At 49.6% G+C, this 17,166-nt stretch overlaps 2 protein-coding genes across 3 annotated transcripts in view; one reads left to right on the forward strand and one right to left on the reverse strand.

Annotated features, from left to right (window-relative positions):
* SLK (STE20 like kinase) overlaps positions 1–4,357 on the forward strand; it is a 58,582-nt gene extending 54,225 nt beyond the window's left edge. For both annotated transcript variants that reach the window (XM_069460058.1, XM_069460059.1), the window contains one exon: positions 707–4,357. In XM_069460058.1, coding sequence (XP_069316159.1) covers positions 707–853 — 147 coding nt within the window. In that variant the 3' untranslated portion in view covers positions 854–4,357. The remainder of the gene's footprint in view (positions 1–706) is intronic.
* Positions 4,358–6,458: 2,101 nt separating this feature from the next.
* COL17A1 (collagen type XVII alpha 1 chain) overlaps positions 6,459–17,166 on the reverse strand; it is a 41,093-nt gene continuing 30,385 nt past the window's right edge. Inside the window, exons 35-55 of the mRNA XM_069459891.1 lie at positions 16,665–16,700; positions 15,148–15,201; positions 14,964–15,005; positions 14,730–14,783; positions 14,029–14,088; positions 13,648–13,674; positions 13,252–13,284; positions 13,092–13,166; positions 12,726–12,776; positions 12,374–12,496; positions 11,666–11,803; positions 11,089–11,157; positions 10,649–10,762; positions 9,940–10,038; positions 9,731–9,841; positions 9,227–9,373; positions 8,586–8,939; positions 7,920–8,057; positions 7,609–7,671; positions 7,384–7,464; positions 6,459–7,014 (exon numbers count right to left, since the gene is read on the reverse strand). Coding sequence (XP_069315992.1) covers positions 6,959–7,014; positions 7,384–7,464; positions 7,609–7,671; positions 7,920–8,057; positions 8,586–8,939; positions 9,227–9,373; positions 9,731–9,841; positions 9,940–10,038; positions 10,649–10,762; positions 11,089–11,157; positions 11,666–11,803; positions 12,374–12,496; positions 12,726–12,776; positions 13,092–13,166; positions 13,252–13,284; positions 13,648–13,674; positions 14,029–14,088; positions 14,730–14,783; positions 14,964–15,005; positions 15,148–15,201; positions 16,665–16,700 — 1,925 coding nt within the window. The 3' untranslated portion in view covers positions 6,459–6,958. The remainder of the gene's footprint in view (positions 7,015–7,383; positions 7,465–7,608; positions 7,672–7,919; positions 8,058–8,585; positions 8,940–9,226; positions 9,374–9,730; positions 9,842–9,939; positions 10,039–10,648; positions 10,763–11,088; positions 11,158–11,665; positions 11,804–12,373; positions 12,497–12,725; positions 12,777–13,091; positions 13,167–13,251; positions 13,285–13,647; positions 13,675–14,028; positions 14,089–14,729; positions 14,784–14,963; positions 15,006–15,147; positions 15,202–16,664; positions 16,701–17,166) is intronic.

A 17,166-nucleotide genomic window follows, 5' to 3' on the forward strand; every position in this document is an offset into this window, starting at 1 on the left:
TTGTGTTCTCACTGTGAAAAAAGAACTTTCTTTTGAGGCCCTTATGAGGGCACTAATCCCATTTCTGAGGGTTCCAGTCTCATGACCTAATCACCTCCCAAAGGCCCCATCTCCTAATACCATCACATTAGGGATTAGGTTTTGATATATGAATTTTGGGGGTACAGAGACATTTAGTTCACAACAATGCCTCAGATATTTATCAAGCACTTACTATTTTTGCTTTCTGTTATGGAGATGTAAAGGTGAATCTTGTTTAGGTCCTACCTTTAAACCACTTACAGTCTAGTGTGGAAGAAAAGACAGGCACATTAATAAATAAAAAGTAGAAAGAGATAAGTGCCACATGGAAGAAGCAGATAATAGTTAATAATAGGTGCCATTTATTGGAGTGCATAGTATGTATTAAGTACATCATTATCACATTTAATCTTCACATAGCAAATCAGTGAGGTATTATTCCTGTTTTACAGCAGAGGAATTAAATGATTCTCTAATACAAAAAAGTTAAGTAATGGACCCGTATGGCTGAGCTGGACTTGCAAGTAGGGCTGTACAAAGCTTATGATCTGAACTATTGAGCAGTCATGTCTTCTTTGGGGGAATGTACAAAGAAAGTGTTTTGGACAAGTCATTTTATGCTGTCAGTATAAATTCTGTATGTAATACCAGCACAAAACAATTTCATTTTTCCTTTCTTTTTAAGACACTGGAAGAAGAGTTTGCCAGGAAACTCCAGGAACAGGAAGTGTTCTTTAAAATGACTGGGGAGTCTGAATGCCTTAACCCATCAACACAGAGCCGTATTTCTAAATTCTATCCTATTCCTAGCTTGCATTCCACTGGATCATAACATGGGAAGCATTCTGTGCTTGAGTTTGGCTTTTTAAATATGTCATTCTATTCTCTTCATCTTCTGCCACAGTCTGTATCAAATAGCTCACGAAGACAATCACCTGCCTCACCTTCTAGGTGTTTTTCTGTTTTTTGTTTGGGTTTTTTTTTTTAAAAAAGCAAAGATGAAGGGAAAACAAACTAAGACAGATGCTGGGCCATGTTGGCAAAGTAGCATCTTGCAGTAATTCCCTAAGGTGATTTTGTATATTAATCTTAAAAATTGTATTCTTTAGACACTGTTACCTGAAAAATTATTAAGAGAAATAATGTTTAAAGTTATTTAAAAAAACTGTTATGTCACTAAGTATTAATAAATGTCTTTTTACTTGCCCTAACTTCTCAGTGATGCCTAAATTCTATAGCTGAAGCTCTGCTGTAGAGGATTGAAATGATTTTCTTTTGGTGAATCAGCTCTCATAAAAAAGCTATGAGTTGCTCAAAATGTTCTATTGATTCAGTGAATAAATATATTTTATCTCTAAATAGGAACAAACTCTTTTAAAAGAGAGAAATTATTTCAGTAATTTGTTGAAAGTAACCTATTTAGGCATGAGCTAATAATTGAGGGTGCTAGTTTTATTCAGATAGTGCCTAAAACACTAAATTTTAATCAAGTCTAAAATAGGATTTTCTTTTTGATCAACAGGGACATAACATCCTTAGCATTAAACATTATTGTGTTAAAAATCTTGCTCCTATTACCATTTGTTGGAAATTTTCATCCTAAAATATATGTTGTACAAAGTTTGGAAAGACAAAAAAAAAAAAAAAGTAGCTTCTAGATGTGCAAATTGGAAATGTAAAACACCAACTAAAAGTAATATAGATTTAGCCGTCTCAGTTTATTTTCTAAAATAATACATGAGTTAAATGACTTCCCTCCATCTTAGTGAATTCTGTTCGTTTAAAACTCTATGAGAAGCTTTCAGGCTCTGAGTTATATTTATAAATATATTTTCTGAAATTAGTCTTAAAAGAGGCATTTGTTCAGAATACTTTTGTTTAAAGGATTTAAATATTTAGGCAAATGTCAGGAATGACTTTTCATTGTTTTGAAATGAGGCTACTTACATTTTGGTTTTATTTTGTTTCATATTTAAATTATTTACTTTGAATGGGAAAAGCCTGAAACCTTTATCATGTGGTTGCTGATATGTGTAATTATTAATGAAATGTTCACTCTCAGTCCCTTTTGAGGCTTAGAATTTCAACCATGTGTCAGGTCAAACAGTATTATGAACTGGACTTTGGTGTGTGACACAGCACACTTGTAAATGATGCTTGTTGCCTGCCATTTACAACCTATTCTCTCTTAAGAGTGCTGGGTACCAAATTGTAAAAGTTTGTTTTTAGTTGTATTACTTTTGAGGCTGGTGAAAAATTTAAATGCAACTTTGTGGGAACACTGATTTATACTAAGAACACGTAAATGTCTGTAGCACTTTCTTGCAGTTAATTTGAAAACTTTAGATGCTGAACCTTATTTTGTCAGTGGTTTAGATGATTTAAAAATGCATGTGCAATTTTAATTTTGTAATTGTTTTGACAAGCATAATTTACTTGGACAACTTTGTAGGTAGCCTTAACTTCTGGCCAAGTTTGTTTTTTATATAAATATATATACATATATTATGTATGGTTGTAAATTCATACACTTATCACATGTATGTGTTACTATATACAAAACTCTTTTAATGCTTTATTCTCAAATGCTGGGTTGAAAAATGTTTTTAAAGCCTTTTGAAATATATATCTTTATAAAGTAATATTCAGGATGATGGAAATTGTTTATATTGTTATGATAAAAATGACAGTATAATGTTGCCCAGTGTATTTAATGATTTATTTGAAGAGGGAGTGGGAGGAAGGTTCTTAACCACTTTCTCCTTTGAAATTTTCAGTTTATTAACTTCTTAAAAATGAATACTTTAGGCAGTAGGTATTTTTTCATATCATTGAAATGATACCCTGTGTGCTAAAGTTTGTGGCACCTAATTAATTTGGTCTGAATATTTGATTCTTTTCCTTTCAGTTTGACATTCAGAGTATTGACTCAAGGAGAGAGGCTCAGAGTGGCATGGTTGATGCTCTGGGTAAAGTTATTAGCAACTCGCATCTCCCGTAAAACTGCCTTTTGGATTCAGTGTGTGTGCTTGAGTTCTCTTTCAAACATGACCATATTCATATGGGTGCAAGACTATACAATGATACCTATGTAGAGGTGACGCATTCATTTTCATACTTAAAGTTATATAAATCTTTTCAAAAAGTGTTTTGTTATAGAATACAGTGTTTGTACCCATACTGGCCCACCTCTTGTTAGGCCCTATATTCAAATAGATAATACTGATCATTCTTTCTTGCATGAAGTGTAGGTAGGGAGTGGGTGAGGGGCACAGACTTTGAAATCTAAGAGTACAGTCAAATTTCTTCCTGATTTGGTTGTTTTGTTGCTGTGGCAGAATGTGCCATGAAATGCATAAAAGAACTTCTCCATATGTGCACCCTAATCAGTCCCCTCTCCTCTTTTTCCTGAGTGCTGTGAGCACACCAGACCTCCACACTTCTGTAGGTCCAGCTCCTAGAGCTTGGGGCACCAGGCTGCCTTTCCTAGTCCTGTCAACTATAAGGTATGAATTGCTGAATTAGCTGCTATTTTATGTGGAGTCACATTAAGCTTTTTCTTACCCTTCTCTATGGGGAAGCTATAGGGTGGGTAAGGAGGAAATTTAGAGTGCTTTTACTTTGCTGAAAATATTAGAACTTTCCTGTGACAGGATACAGCAAATTGTAATTAAATATAAACCAGAACCAGAGCTACCTCTAAGTAGTATTTCCTCAAGCACAAAGCTCTCAGGCATATGAGACCCAGTTTAATAGAGGGTCTCTGATTTCTTGAGCATCAGTGAGTTTCAGAAGTGACTATTTTTTGTACTCTTCTAGTTTCCTTGTATACACACTTTTTCCCATTCCACACTGTGTTTAAATGACAGACTTCTGAGAAGCCAAATTCTGTCAAAGTATTAGCTAGAAATGTTGATTAAAGGCAAACCTAGACTGAAGTGGAAGAAGAGTGTTCCAGTTCTAATAGTCTTTTGATTAAATAAATCAATTCTTTTCTGGGAAATGATTTTTTTTATAGGAAATGGGATGATATTTTAAATGCTTTTCTTAAGTTGAAGGCACAACAGTTAATGCCTCTATTGTTGCTATTCTGTGGCTGATGTGGTTTTGATAAAGCTTTAAAATTTCTGCTACTAAGCCTGGGATAGAGTGTTTTACCAGTTTTAAATGTTGGCTGCAGCTTTTTGTGATCCTTCTCTGATTTGCAGTGTAATGAGTTCATAAGCTAAATTTTCAGAAAGAATTTTGTTTCAAATTATGCCTCTTGTCTATTTGAGAGCAACATGTCTTTTCAATCATGAGATTGACACACAAAAAATAAAGTTATTTCTTAATCTATTTTGGGAAGCAGTCTTTTATTGAGAATCTTTGAAACTAGATTGTCCTGCATGAGAACACTTTGCAGGTTTTTTGGTCCTAGTTATATTTTAAAACTTGCAGTCCTCCAAGTCTTCTGAGCCTTCCAGACTTACTAGCATTCCTAGCCATCCATAGTCCACACCACATGCACACACACACACAAATGTAGTATTTACTGGTAATTTGCTGGAAGATGTCTTTCAGCATGCCAACTCTTCCTTTGAGAGGTAAAATATTTCTATCAACATATGTATATATATTTCCTTTTCCCCCCCTTGGGACGGATTATTTTTCTCACCAAATATTTCACAAATCATATGACCTCACTTCTGCTATAAAAAATAACCTCTTTTTGTCATTGGTAAGTTCATGCAGGATTTAGTAGACACTAGGCGGCATCATTTGGCAAGTGTTCAGCTTGGCTGGAGGGAAACATAGCATGTCATTTTCTAATCAAGGAGCATCATGCACTATTGAGCTCATTCTTGACTTTTTTTTTTTTTTAAACAAAAGAGCCTCAGATCCTTTGCTATCCAGCTGGGGACATATCTCATATCTGCCCATCCTCTTTCTGGGTTTTGTCTGGAAAAGGTAGCAAGTTTGGAGTTTCACCCTATTTCACTTGAAGATTTTTGGGTATCTTAGTAAGGTAAATCTAGTAACAAGGGAGAAACTCCTAAGTCTGATTAATCAAGATAAGAATCATTATTAAGGGGGATATAATACTTAAGCCCCTGAAGCTGCTTTTAACAAGAGTCAAAGCTATTAAAATATAAAATTAAATTCAGCCTTTGGGTAAAACTGGTAAGTTCTTTTGAAAAAATTATTAAAAAGTCACGTCCCATTCATTGTATACAATAGTAAGTTTTCATTAGGGTAAAACTAAAGGTGTTTGAAATTCTTATTTTTAAAATTCCCATATTCACAGCAGGTAGCTATCAGAATATAATAAAGGAAGCAAAAAGACCATGTATGTTGGGTGCTTGACTGGGTTTTGCTGTTAGCAGTTGTTTGATACAGTGGAACTAAATGATGTTTCTTTTCTAGGATAATATGTGGGATACTCAGGAGAGACCATATGGAAAACAAACATCACAGTCTTTTAGAAGTAGATTTAATTTCATTTAAAATTATCCAGTAATTGAGAGGTCACAATTTGTTGTAAATTCAAAAATTGGTCAAGTATATCCTCTTCTGAATTTGAGTGTCTGATTTTACTGTGAATTTCTTGGGGGCATTTGATATTTGTACATTTTTCTTTAATTGGAGTTTTGATATTCCATATGTTACTTGCCTTACGGTCATAATTTGCCCCAGGGTAAAGCATTGCATTAATTGCAAATAATCTTGTTGCTCATTTGTTGCATATGTGTTTATTTCAAGTATTAGTAACTCGTGCTTAGGGAAAACCTTCATATGCTTTGTAATATGCCCAGATTGAGTTAATAGTTGCATACAAAGGTCTGTCTTTAAACATCTCAGTGATTAAATGAAATGCCAGAAGCTGTGCCCCAACATGCAACCAGTTTTTTTTTCTTGTGTTTGTAATAGTGTTAGACCCTGTTAACCCAGAATTTTTTTAAACATTTCTTTGATCAGATGAATCGTATTAACCATATTAAAAAAGAAAAAAAAACTTTAATTGGAAATTTTACAATTGAAATGACTTTATCTTATAGACCACATACAAATGTTTTTAGACATTGAAAAGTGCTTAAAAACCAACCGTGCCCAGTGCCCCGTGCCATTTCCTGAGTGCAGAACAGAGGGTGACATCTCGAGCTGAAGCCATCTGTCCTCAGCATCAGGTATTCTGTCCCCTCCCCCTTCCTTGCCCATTGCCCCTCACCCCTCTTTTCCTATTTGCTGTGGCCTAGTTCAGTATAACGTATCTGTGAACTCTAGCATGGACCTATGGACAGATCATAGCTACAATCAGACTTCTAAGCAAGTGGGAATATGCTATACATACAGAATAGGATTACTATTAGAAACCCTGTCACCTCCTACAGGGGAAGTGAATTTCTTAATTTTTTCAGTTGCAAGAGTCACTTCTTAGCCAACTCTTTTCTGTGACGAGAGAATGCAGAATGAACAGGGGAGGAAGGAGCTGACAGCACAGCCTTGCAGCAGTTACCAGAACACACCCCCATCAAGTGTCACCTCCAGGAAGACACCCCATTCCCATCTTCCATTTTCTGGGCTCATATTTAGGCAAAGCTCTAAGACTCCTGAGCCAACCTTTATGTAGCTGGCTCTCCTAGGTTGGGGCTTGTACTAAGTATTACAGAAGCCAGGGAGCTCAGGTCTAGATAGAAGAGAAGCTAGTCTCATTCTAAAACATCGCAGCTATTCTTAAAGTCTACCCAATAAAGCTGTTTCAGATTGTGTATCTTTGACTGAGTTCTATATATGTATATTTTGTTCAGACTAAAAGAAGTGTTGCTAGGGGACTATTTGGCTATGCTGTCTCCGTAGGACATTGACAGACTCCAGCTTTCACCCTCTGGAGACGTTTGACCTCAGTGTCATACGCTTTGAGAGAACTGGTCCAGGGGGTTGTCCCACAAAAGCGTGCTCATGGCTTGATGGCGATACTTCTCCTCCTCCTCCGCCCGACATAGACTTGGTCACCTGAAAGAAAATTAGTAGAAAGTTTAAAAATACCTGTGGACTGTGGGGACCTTAGCTTGGGCAATTACTGCAACTGTGACCCTTACAAAGATGGTTTCAAAGGTTAAATCTTTTGTAAAGACTCAGTTTATTTACATCACCCCCTTTCATCACCAGCTTGGTTCTCCTTTTCCTCCCTGCCTTGGCACTCTCCTTCCTTTCTCCCTCATTGTGAGTGTGATTGTTATGCAAATTATGTTCCTGGCAGTGTCTGCCTTCAGCGATTGGCATTTGTCTGAATTTCTCGGGCTTGCTCTGGAACAAATCACTTGCTTCTCCACAGAGCACCTGCCTTGCAGCACTCCAGAACCCACAGCAGCCAGGGCTTACCTTTGTCTCCTTTTTCTCCTTTGTGCCCTCGAGGGCCGGGTGGCCCAGGATGACCTTGTGGTCCAGCAGGGCCCCTGTCACCTAGAAGGACAGACAGGGACATGACAAAGTGAGTGTGGGGACCGAGGACTAGGGAGCTAATGTAGCACCAGCCTGGGAGCTGCTGTTCAGCAAGAGGTCACTATCATGTAGGATTGTGGGGGCTGGCTTCCTGCCACCACTTACCTTTGGGTCCTGGGGAGCCCACCTCTCCCTTCTGGCCAGGGGGTCCTGGAATGGCTCCATAAGCTACAAGGGGGAGAAAAACTGGCCTTAGACTAGCGATCTCCCTGAAGCTTGGGAGGTCAAAGTAACACAGACAGGTAGATGGTGATGGAGTTTGGTCTTGTAAGAGGAAACAAAGTTTGGAATTTATTCAGTTTTCAGCATCTCAAGTGTTAATAACTGGAGGTTTTTCCTGAGACTGATCTCTGGAGCAGGCCCCGTGTGAGACTGCAGTGAGTCAGATGCTGTGAGAGCAACTGGGGTGCCCTTACTTCGGAAGAAGTCCATGAGGTCCGAGGTCACGTTGCTGTAAGCGGAGAAGACCTTGCTGATGCCAGGTGGCCCCTGGGGCCCAGGCTGGCCTGGTGGGCCTTGGACAGTGTAGGCCATCCCTTGCAGCAGGCCCTGACCTGTAAAACACCAGAGCGTGGGCGCAGGAAGCAGGGGTCGCCCGGCACCCTTTCAGTAGGCAGTGCCCCCAAAGTAGTGACACTCCCGGCAAGGGAACAGCTCTGCTGACTTCCTTTGTATTCCCATGTGACTGGCACAGGTCTCTGCCCGCTGCGGGCCTGCGTCAAGTGTAACTGTGCTGATAAACTATGGAGTGAAAGGACTTCCTAGCCAGCATCTTTCCCTCAGCCCCGCCAGAAGACTAGCATGGCCCTAATGACTCTTCTGGGACCGAGAACAGGTTCGGTGTTGGGAAAGCAAAGCACAGGGACCCCTGTGTGCTGTGCCCTGCAGCTTAGTCTCCAGCACAGGGGCCCTTTCAGCTGAGTGGGCTGAGAACTAGGATGGGGCCTCCTGTCTTCAGTCCCTGCCCATCTGACTCCAGAACTGCTGCCTTCAGAGCTTGGGTGCTCCAAACACGAGAGGGTCAGTCTCTGGAAATGCCCACATGCTCCCCCCAGCACCAAGGCCTAAATGTCCCTACTTACGCTGCAAGCTCTCTGACACCCGAACAGCCAGCTCATTGTAATCCAGACCTCCAGCGAAGCCAGCCGCGAATGGCCCTCCTTCACCACCGTACGTGCCACCTGCTGCTGCTGCCCCATAGCCTCCGTCTCCTGCCCCACCAAAGGCTGCCCCTTCGCCCAGGGCGCCTCCGCCGGCTCCTCCCAGGCCCGTGGAAGAGCTGTAGGAGCTGCCCCGGCTGGAGGACGAGCTGTGTGAGGAGGAGCTGCTTGTCCGGCGGTAGGAGTCATCCATGGCCAGGAGGCGGCTGTCCCCAGGTGGTCCCTGTGGCCCCGGGGGGCCTGGGGGACCAACAATGAAGCTGCGCACGTCAGGACCTGCCGGGTGGGGAGCTGTGTGAGTGGGAGCTCAGATCTCGGTGGAGAGAAAGACTGGGGAGTTAGGGGTCTCTCCCAGGGTCTCAACACCTCTTGGCAACCAGAAGTGAACTTCAGGGCCCTGGAACACCAGCAGGAGAATGCTGGTCGGCAGGAAACCGGGCTCATACCGACCCCTGGCTCTCTTGCACCCGGCCTCCCGGTTCCTTCAAGCACCTTGCTGCCCCTCCAACCGGGAAGAGTGAGGTCTGGGGAGGGGCGGAGGGACCCAATGTCAGGGCACCTACTCGTGAGGTAGCTGATCAGCTCGCTCCGGAAGCTGTCGCTGTTCTCAGTCGCATAGGCTGCCAGAGCTCCCGAGACACCCGGGGGGCCTCGAGGACCTGGGGGACCAGGAGGGCCTGGAGGGCCTGGGATGGATGACAAGCCGGCAGCTGAGCAAGGGAAGGGAAAGAAGGGTCAGAGCCATGCTGCGGGGGAAGCTGAACTCAGCCAGGGCCCACCGTGGGCCCCTCCTGGAAGGTGGCGATGAGGCTGGGCCTCCCTGGTGAGGGGTGGGGCCCGCGTGCTGGCACCGTCCAGGAATGGCTGTTCCTGCTCCCAAGTCTGAGCCTCACTCAACCCAAACCTGCTGGCCTCCTCCCCCAGTTTAGCCCTAATCACAGGCCAGGCTTCACTTAGGGGCGCTATCTTTCCTCATTTCTCCAGGAGCCCTTGGTGAGGTGCACTGATCTAACTCTCCATGGCTGCCCTCTGCCCTCCTCATCCTCCCTCCCCAGCCAGCGCCCTACTAAGCAAGTAAGATGAGAGGTCCTCCATGCTGATGCTGGACCACATGTTGCCAGGGATCCCTGGTGGCCCTGGGGGTCCTGGGGGTCCAACGATGCCTCTGAATTCGGACCCTGAGACACAGAGGAGGGCAGGGGGTCAGTTCTGGCCTGCACCAGGGACTCTGCCTCCTCCCAGACCACCTGCACAGACATCCCCTGCTCAGCCTCACCTCGGAGCAAGGAGAGGAGCTCCTCATAAGATGTTCCCGGCAGGCCAGGGGGGCCAGGGGGCCCGGGGGGCCCAGGGAGCCCAATGCTGATCCCAGAACCTGGGGAGAGAGTCCCAAGCTGTGGTGGATGCAGATCAGGCAGGGGAAGGCAGACAGAAGCCTGTCGGAGAGGAGGTCACACACCGGAGGGGTGTGGATGGAGGTAGGGTCTGAGAAAGGGGGCAGAGAGGGGGTGGCAGGAAGAGAGGGGCGGAGAGGAATACAGCAGAGACACCATCTCAGCTGCGACACGGGGAGGAGGGGCGGGAGGAGGGGGAGGAGGGGCGGGAGGAGGGGGAGGAGGGGCCGAGAAGAGCGCAGATCAAGGCTGCCCATCTGTGTCATCCTGCTGCTGCGTGCGCGGGAGAGTGTGTGTGTGTGTGGGAGTGTGTGTGTGTGCATGGGAGTGTGTGCATGAGAGTCATGTGTGCACTCGACGAAGGTCAGAGTCCAGACACTGGTTTTGGCTTTGTTGGCCACACTCCTTGACCTGCTCTGGAGTCAAAGGTTTGAATAGCTCGAACGCCGCTCGCTTTGCTGGTCTGGAGCCTGGCAGGTCAGTGGGGCCACTTCAGGGAAGCCCAGCACCGAGTCCTCATCCCAGGCCCCTCCTGACCGCCCCTCCTGACCATCCTGCCTGCAGAGGACAGGCCAGGCGGCAGACACTCACTTGACATGTAGCTGAGAATGCGGCTGCTCAGCTCTGCGTAGTTCAGAGACAGGAGGGACCCGTCCCCACTGGCTCCCATCAGTTGCTGACGGAGGTACTGGCGCACGTCATCCCCTGGAGGGGAGAGGATGTACTCGCATGGACCCACCCAGGCCTCAGGCGTCCCGGCTTCCCCCTGCACAGACTGGCTCCCAAGGGCCTTTCGTGAGTTCCGGGTTCTCAGGCCCACACTGGCCAGGCTCCTGAAGGGACACAGCCTGCTTGGCTGGCACTGAGGTGGGGGGATTTGCTACCCTCTTTCCCATCAGTTTCTGACTCAGCCAGCAGATCAGAGCCAAGGGGCTCCTCGCCCCGGGGACTGCCTCCCACTTGCAGCCTGACAAGTGAGGTCAGGAGACAACAAAGATGGTCCCACCCTCGAGCCCACCGCAGGCACTCACGCTGCAGCACGGCCAGGATGTCTTCAGAAGAGATGGAGGTGGAGGACCGGCTGATGCTGTACCCTGAAGCTGCCAGGAAGAAAACCCCAGGTTACCTGTGTAGGGGGTACTGGAGCAACGCCCTCCTTACTCCAGAATCTGAAAGACCCTGTCAACTAGCCATTTCCCTTTGGGGGAAACGAATGAATGGGGGCATTATGAAGCTATTTTGAAAGCATGAAAAGATCAAAAGCTGTTTGTTTTGGTAAGAAATGCAGTTTGTTTTCAAGAATATGCTTTAGCCTAACTCCTAGCAGATACTGCCGACCTGAAGGCTGTGTCCTCATGAACAGGTAGGACGTGCCACAGTTAGGAGCACGTTAGCCAAGCACGGGAGGCTCACTCAGCACGGCTCTCCCGTGTGTTCTTAACCTGAACAAGCCCTGCTGAAGCTGTGTCCCAGTGGTCTATTATGAATGCAGAATTAAAAATCATATTCAGGAGAAGGGCAAAGAGAGCAGCAAATTGAGAGAGGAGGCTCTGGGAGCCAAAGTGGCCCGAGGATGGTGCCCAAGTCCAGGGTGTGGGAGACACTCACTCTGTAAGTAGCTCACGACCTGGCTGGCCAGCTCCGAGTAGTTGAAAGTCTCGCCTGTGATGGTGGTGACAGGCCCTGGGGGACCAGGTGGGCCTGGGGGACCCTGAACTCCAGACAGGTAAGATCTGATACTGTCACCTGGCAACAAAGGAATAAAGCACAGTCAAGCCTGTCCCCAAGAGGACAGGTCCTCCCCACAGAGGTGACCTGGAGCATGTGATGAAATGTGTGGCCCACGCCCCAGGCACTGGCCCCAGGTAGGGCCAGCAGGGAGCCTAGGCTCTTGTTGTCTTTCCCCTTGTCACCGATGCAGAAACTGAGGCAGAAGCCTGTACTGGGTCAGGTTCAGGTGGTCTGTGGGGGCTGTGGTCCAACAAGACTCCAGTCAGCCATTTGACGAATGACCCACGTGCAGGCATGAGGTGGGAGGGTGCACACATGTTAACGTGTGTGTGTGCACGTGGGTGAGCGTGTGAGCGTGCCAGCCACCCTTCCCTGGTGTGTGGGGGGTAAGGACGAGGCTGGGTGGCAGCTGTGAGGCCGGTATTGGGGGGCTCCCAGCCTGCAGGCCTGGCTCCAGGGGTGGAAGACCCGGGCCTGGCTGCACAGACTGTTTCCCCAACACACACACACACACACACACACACACACACTCACTCCCTCCCACTGCCCTACGAGGTCTATATGGCTGGGTGGCCGGCCACTCACTCTGCATGTACTCAGAGATGTACTGCTGAATCTCCCGGCCGGAGCTGCTGATGGAGCCTGGGGGCCCTGGGGGCCCTGGGGGGCCAGGTGGGCCCTGCATGTACATGGTGCTCGATGACCCTCCTGCAGGAAAGAGAAAGCGGCCTGAGCTGGCTTCTCCAGCCCAGGGTCAGACACAGGGGCCCAGGCATTGCTTCCACGGTCTGAGGGGGAAGGGTCTCTCTCAGGGGGAAAAATGGGACCATGGCAAAAAGAAGGGTCCCTGAGAAGAGAGGAAAGGAATGCCTATGACAGCCACTGTCTGAAAGGGGCAGAGCTAGGAAGAGGAACTGTCATCACCTTTGGTTCTTACCTTGAGTGCGACCACCAGGAATGCCAGGAGCTCCTGGGACACCAGGATCACCTGGAATTGAAAACCAGAAGCCCTGTTTGCATCACCTCCTCCAGGAAGCCTTCCCTGGTTAAGCCCAGCCACACTCATTAGTGTGTGGCTCAACAATCGTCCCACGACTCCTGGCCACATTTCTGTAACGACAGCACAGACCCCTGTGCACAGAGACTGCGTGTCCACGTGCGCGCCCCTCCCTCCCTCCCTCCGGCCCCTCCCTCCTCCAGCCTCTTCTCTCCCAAGCCTTCAGCAGCAACAGCACTGCTGCCTTCTCCTCGGGCTCTGGGTGCCAGGCCTGCCCTGACTCTTCCTGGCTGCTCCCTCACTGACCTTTGTCCCCTTTGGGGCCCTGGGGGCCAGGTGGGCCTGGTGGTCCCTGCAGGTTGAGTCCGAGAGAACTGGACCCTGGAAGCCAACAACACGCAGAGCCGTCAGCCAGGGCGGGAGAGGCTCTGGCTGCAGCCGGAACGGGGCGGGGCTCAGCCCTTACCTGAGGTGGCGAACCCTGGGGGGCCCTGCTCGCCTGAGGAACCGAGAGAGGGACAGTCAGTCTCACTTTCCTCACCCGCCCCAAACACCACCCCTAGAGACTCCCCAAGATCCGTGGATGATGGGGCTGCGTGGTCCTTTGGGCAGTCCCTGAGCTGCTACATAGTCACACTCACACACACACACACACACACACACACACACACAGTAGAAAGGTGCACACACACTCGACCACACACATGCACATAAACATTCAACCACGCACAGAGACACACTCTGACCCCCTCACGCTCATTTGGACCAGACACATTTCCAGTGAGCTCAAAGCTCTTTGACGGTCAGCTTTGGCCACCCCCATCCCTCCCCTAGGTTTTATTTGATGCCAGCTCTGCTGTACCTTGGTGTCCTCGGGGGCCTGGGGGACCTGAGGGAAGGAGGCAGAGAACCATGAGACAGGTACTAACCAGGAGTTGTGACTTCCACAGGCCCACGGAGGAGGGGACGGGGGCTCCGTGCTGGAGCAGACACAGTACTAGGGGTTCCTCGTGCCTCTCCTTCCTCCAGGCAACGCAGGGCAAGAATTCTGTGCAGTGTCTGACTACCGTGCTCCCCCCCCCACCCCCAGCCCATGCTCCAGGCTGCTGAGCCCCTAATGGGACATGGCAGGAGGGGGAAGAAATGCCCCAGCTCATCCAGCCTCGTCCCAACTCTCCTGGCTGACAGGTGGGTGAGCAGGGGACACATAGTGGCTTCTGGGCTCCCTGAGACGCTTTCTCACCTTGATCTCCCTTGGGGCCTGGAGGCCCAGGTGGGCCTGGGGGGCCAGAGAAGAAGGTTTCTGCAGAGGAAAGAAATAGTTTGAGTGTGGATGCAGTGACGTTTGTGAGGGAGCAGCACCTAGCACAGCACTTGGCTCACTGTAGATGCTCAATCAGTACTTGCTGAGTGGGCGGATGGATGGGTGGTTGGATGGTTGGGAGCCTGGATATAAAAATAAATGAATGGATGGATGGATGAATGAACAGATGAATAGGTGGATGGATGTGGATGGATATGGATGGCTGGGTGGATGAATAGATGGATGAATTCCGCTAGGGCCAAGTTCTGGCCTAATGTTTGCTCCACAGGGATGTCCGTAAGTTTCTGTGTTGTATGGTCAGCATTGCTCTCATTTCACGTGCATGTGTCCTATCTGCCTTGTCAGACCTGGGCTCCCCAGAGGACGGGAACCAGGTCTCCCCAGTCAGTCCAGAAACTCCCCAAGGGCAGAGCTGGCTCCCTCCCTCAGGCCAGGCTGCCAGGGTGGTTGGGTTGGCTCGGTTTACTCCTCGGGAGCAGGAAGATCACACACACATGCCCCCGTGGACAGTCAGAAGGAAGCGTGGTGAGTAGGCCAGGAAGCCCACATCTGTGACCACAGCCCATGCCAGGGCCAGGGCTGAGGTGGAGAACAGGTGTCACTCGATTCCCCAATATTACCTGAGTCGGCCAGGAAAGATCCTGGTGGGCCCGGGGGGCCTGGCAAGCCTTCCCCTAGAAAAGAGAACCCCCAAGACTTATTAGTGCCAAGAGCAGGGCTAGCAATCCTCTGCCCAGCAGGACGAGGCGGGGAAACTCTTTCCTATGAGTCAGCCAGAGGACCTGGGCTCCGGGTCCCATTGTTGCCCACCCCTCACCCCCCTCCCACCTCCCAGCAGGGAGCCCAGCTCGTACCTGGTGGGCCTCGGGGTCCTGGCGGGCCTGGGATGGAAGGCCCTGCGGAAGAGAGTGTGGGGGAGGCGACATTGAGCTCAGGGAGCCGACACTGCACCCGGGAGCAGGACCGTGGCTTCCTCACCAAGTGCTGTCCCCTGTGCCCCAAGATGCCCCACCTTCCGAAGATCCCTGAGATGCTCACCTGGTGGCCCACGTGGCCCAGGTGGGCCTGGGGGACCTCGTAAATCAAGACCGTCTGTAGAGAGAAGAAAACAGAAATGAGCAAAAGCAGTCAGGAGGCTGCTCTCTGCTGCAGCTCCTCAGCAGGACTGGCAGTCCCAGGCAGCCTGCGTCGTGGCACGGGACCCTCCGGCGCCCCGTCTGCTAAGGGTGCCCCTCACTCAGAGGCAGGGCGGGGCCGCAGCCAAGCTCCCTGACAGCTGATGACGGCAAAAGGGATGATGGCTAAGGACTTCGGCTTGGGTGTCAGAGAGCCTGGGTTCAAACCCCTGCTCTGACACAGCTAGCTGGTGACTTTGGGCAAGTTCTCAACCTCTTTCAGCCTCAGTTTCCGCCTCTGTAAACCAGGGTCAATGAGTCCCACATCGCAGGGGTGTTGTGAAGACTCAGTGAGACACCGCTGAACGCTCAGCCCTGGCACGGCAAGAGCCCACAGTGAGCGCCGGACCAGGTGTGGCTGTCGTCGCCGCCCCCTGGCACTCCAGGTGTCCAGGTGGAGACCCAGCACATCTCCACCCGGGCCCTTTGAAGGATGCTGCGAGCAGGAGGACCAGGAGTCGGCCCTCCCCACGGACCCCTGTCGCTGCTCTCTTTGGGTGGGGGCTGCACTCCTGCCAGACTCGCACTTTCAAGGCCGGGTCTGCCCTCGGCAGCTGCCCACCCTCAGCCCTCACCCTCCCACCCCAGACGAACCCCTGCTGCTGCTTTCCGCCTTCACTGCCTTCGCAGGACTGCTCGTCCTCACACCCTCACATCGGGGATGACCCGCTGGTGCCGCTGCCGTCGCTCTACCCCCTCCCCCAGCGCCACCCACCACGGGAGAATGGTGCCACTCACGGGTGGAGAGGACCTCGGAGATGGAGCTGCTACTACCCAGGAACGACTCGCCAGCAAGTCCTCGCTCCCCTCGCGGGCCTGTCGGGAGGACACAGAGTTAGGGTGGGCGCTGCCTGCAGCAGCCGCTTCCCGCTTCCCCTCGGGAGCCGGCCTGGTGCCAGGCTGGGGGACGGGGCCTGGCGGGGGGGCAGGCGGGGCCAGGCGTTGACCATGGGAGAATCAGTGGCCAGAGCCCCCCAGGAGGGACTGGGCCAGCTTTTCCTAAGCCTGCTTTGCCATTTGGATAAATCACTGGACAGCGGAATGGTGGCGGGATTATCAAGGTCTGTCACAAAAGGCTCGAGGCCTGTGAAAGTAGCCGAGCTGGACCCTGACCAGGGGGCCACAGGGCCTCAGTCTCCATCTCCCTGCCCTGAGGACCTGCCCAGAAACATGGGAGGGGTGAGGGGAGGTGTCTCCCCTGGCAGCTGAGGCCTTGCAAGGCTCCGGGTGAGGAGCCCTGGTGACCCCTGGCCTCCCTTTCCGGAATACACGTCTCACTTCGCCTAAAATACAGGGGCCCGAGTCCACCTCCCAATCTCGGGGGAGGAAAGGCCTCCTCAATGAGCCCACAGCCATACGCTCTTTCAGGGCGTGACATACCTTGCTGTCCTGGGAGACCAGCTGGGCCAGCAGGGCCTGGAAATGGGGTTGGGGAAGAAAAGGCTAAGTCAGACCTCTAGGGTCACAGGAACAAGTGAAGAAGGGGCAGTCGCCTGAGTACATATAATTCCTCACAGGGCATGGAACAGTGGCCCAAGCAAGCCAACTTGCTTATTGGAATTTGAGAGCAGGAAGCAATCTGAGAGCAGCCCTGGGTCCAGCTTGGTGAGAACGTCTCTGACGGGGGGCTGGGACCCCTGGGGTGGGCAGGGCTGGCTCTCTGGTGCTGTCCTTTAATGGTTGGGGACTTCTGTGTTTCCTCAGTGTCCTCTCTCTCACTGGAGCTGGTCAGCAGGGAAGGCTGGTGCATACACTGGTCGTGTTAAGACGTGTACTTCATTTGTATATAAAAAGTTTAAATAATTAAGAGGCGTATATATACATATAACAAAATAACAGGCATTTTGGAAAAATAGGAAAAAAATTGCCTGTAATTAATGTG

The sequence above is a fragment of the Eulemur rufifrons genome, chromosome 28 (genome assembly GCF_041146395.1).
Source record: "Eulemur rufifrons isolate Redbay chromosome 28, OSU_ERuf_1, whole genome shotgun sequence".
NCBI lineage: Eukaryota > Metazoa > Chordata > Mammalia > Primates > Lemuridae > Eulemur > Eulemur rufifrons.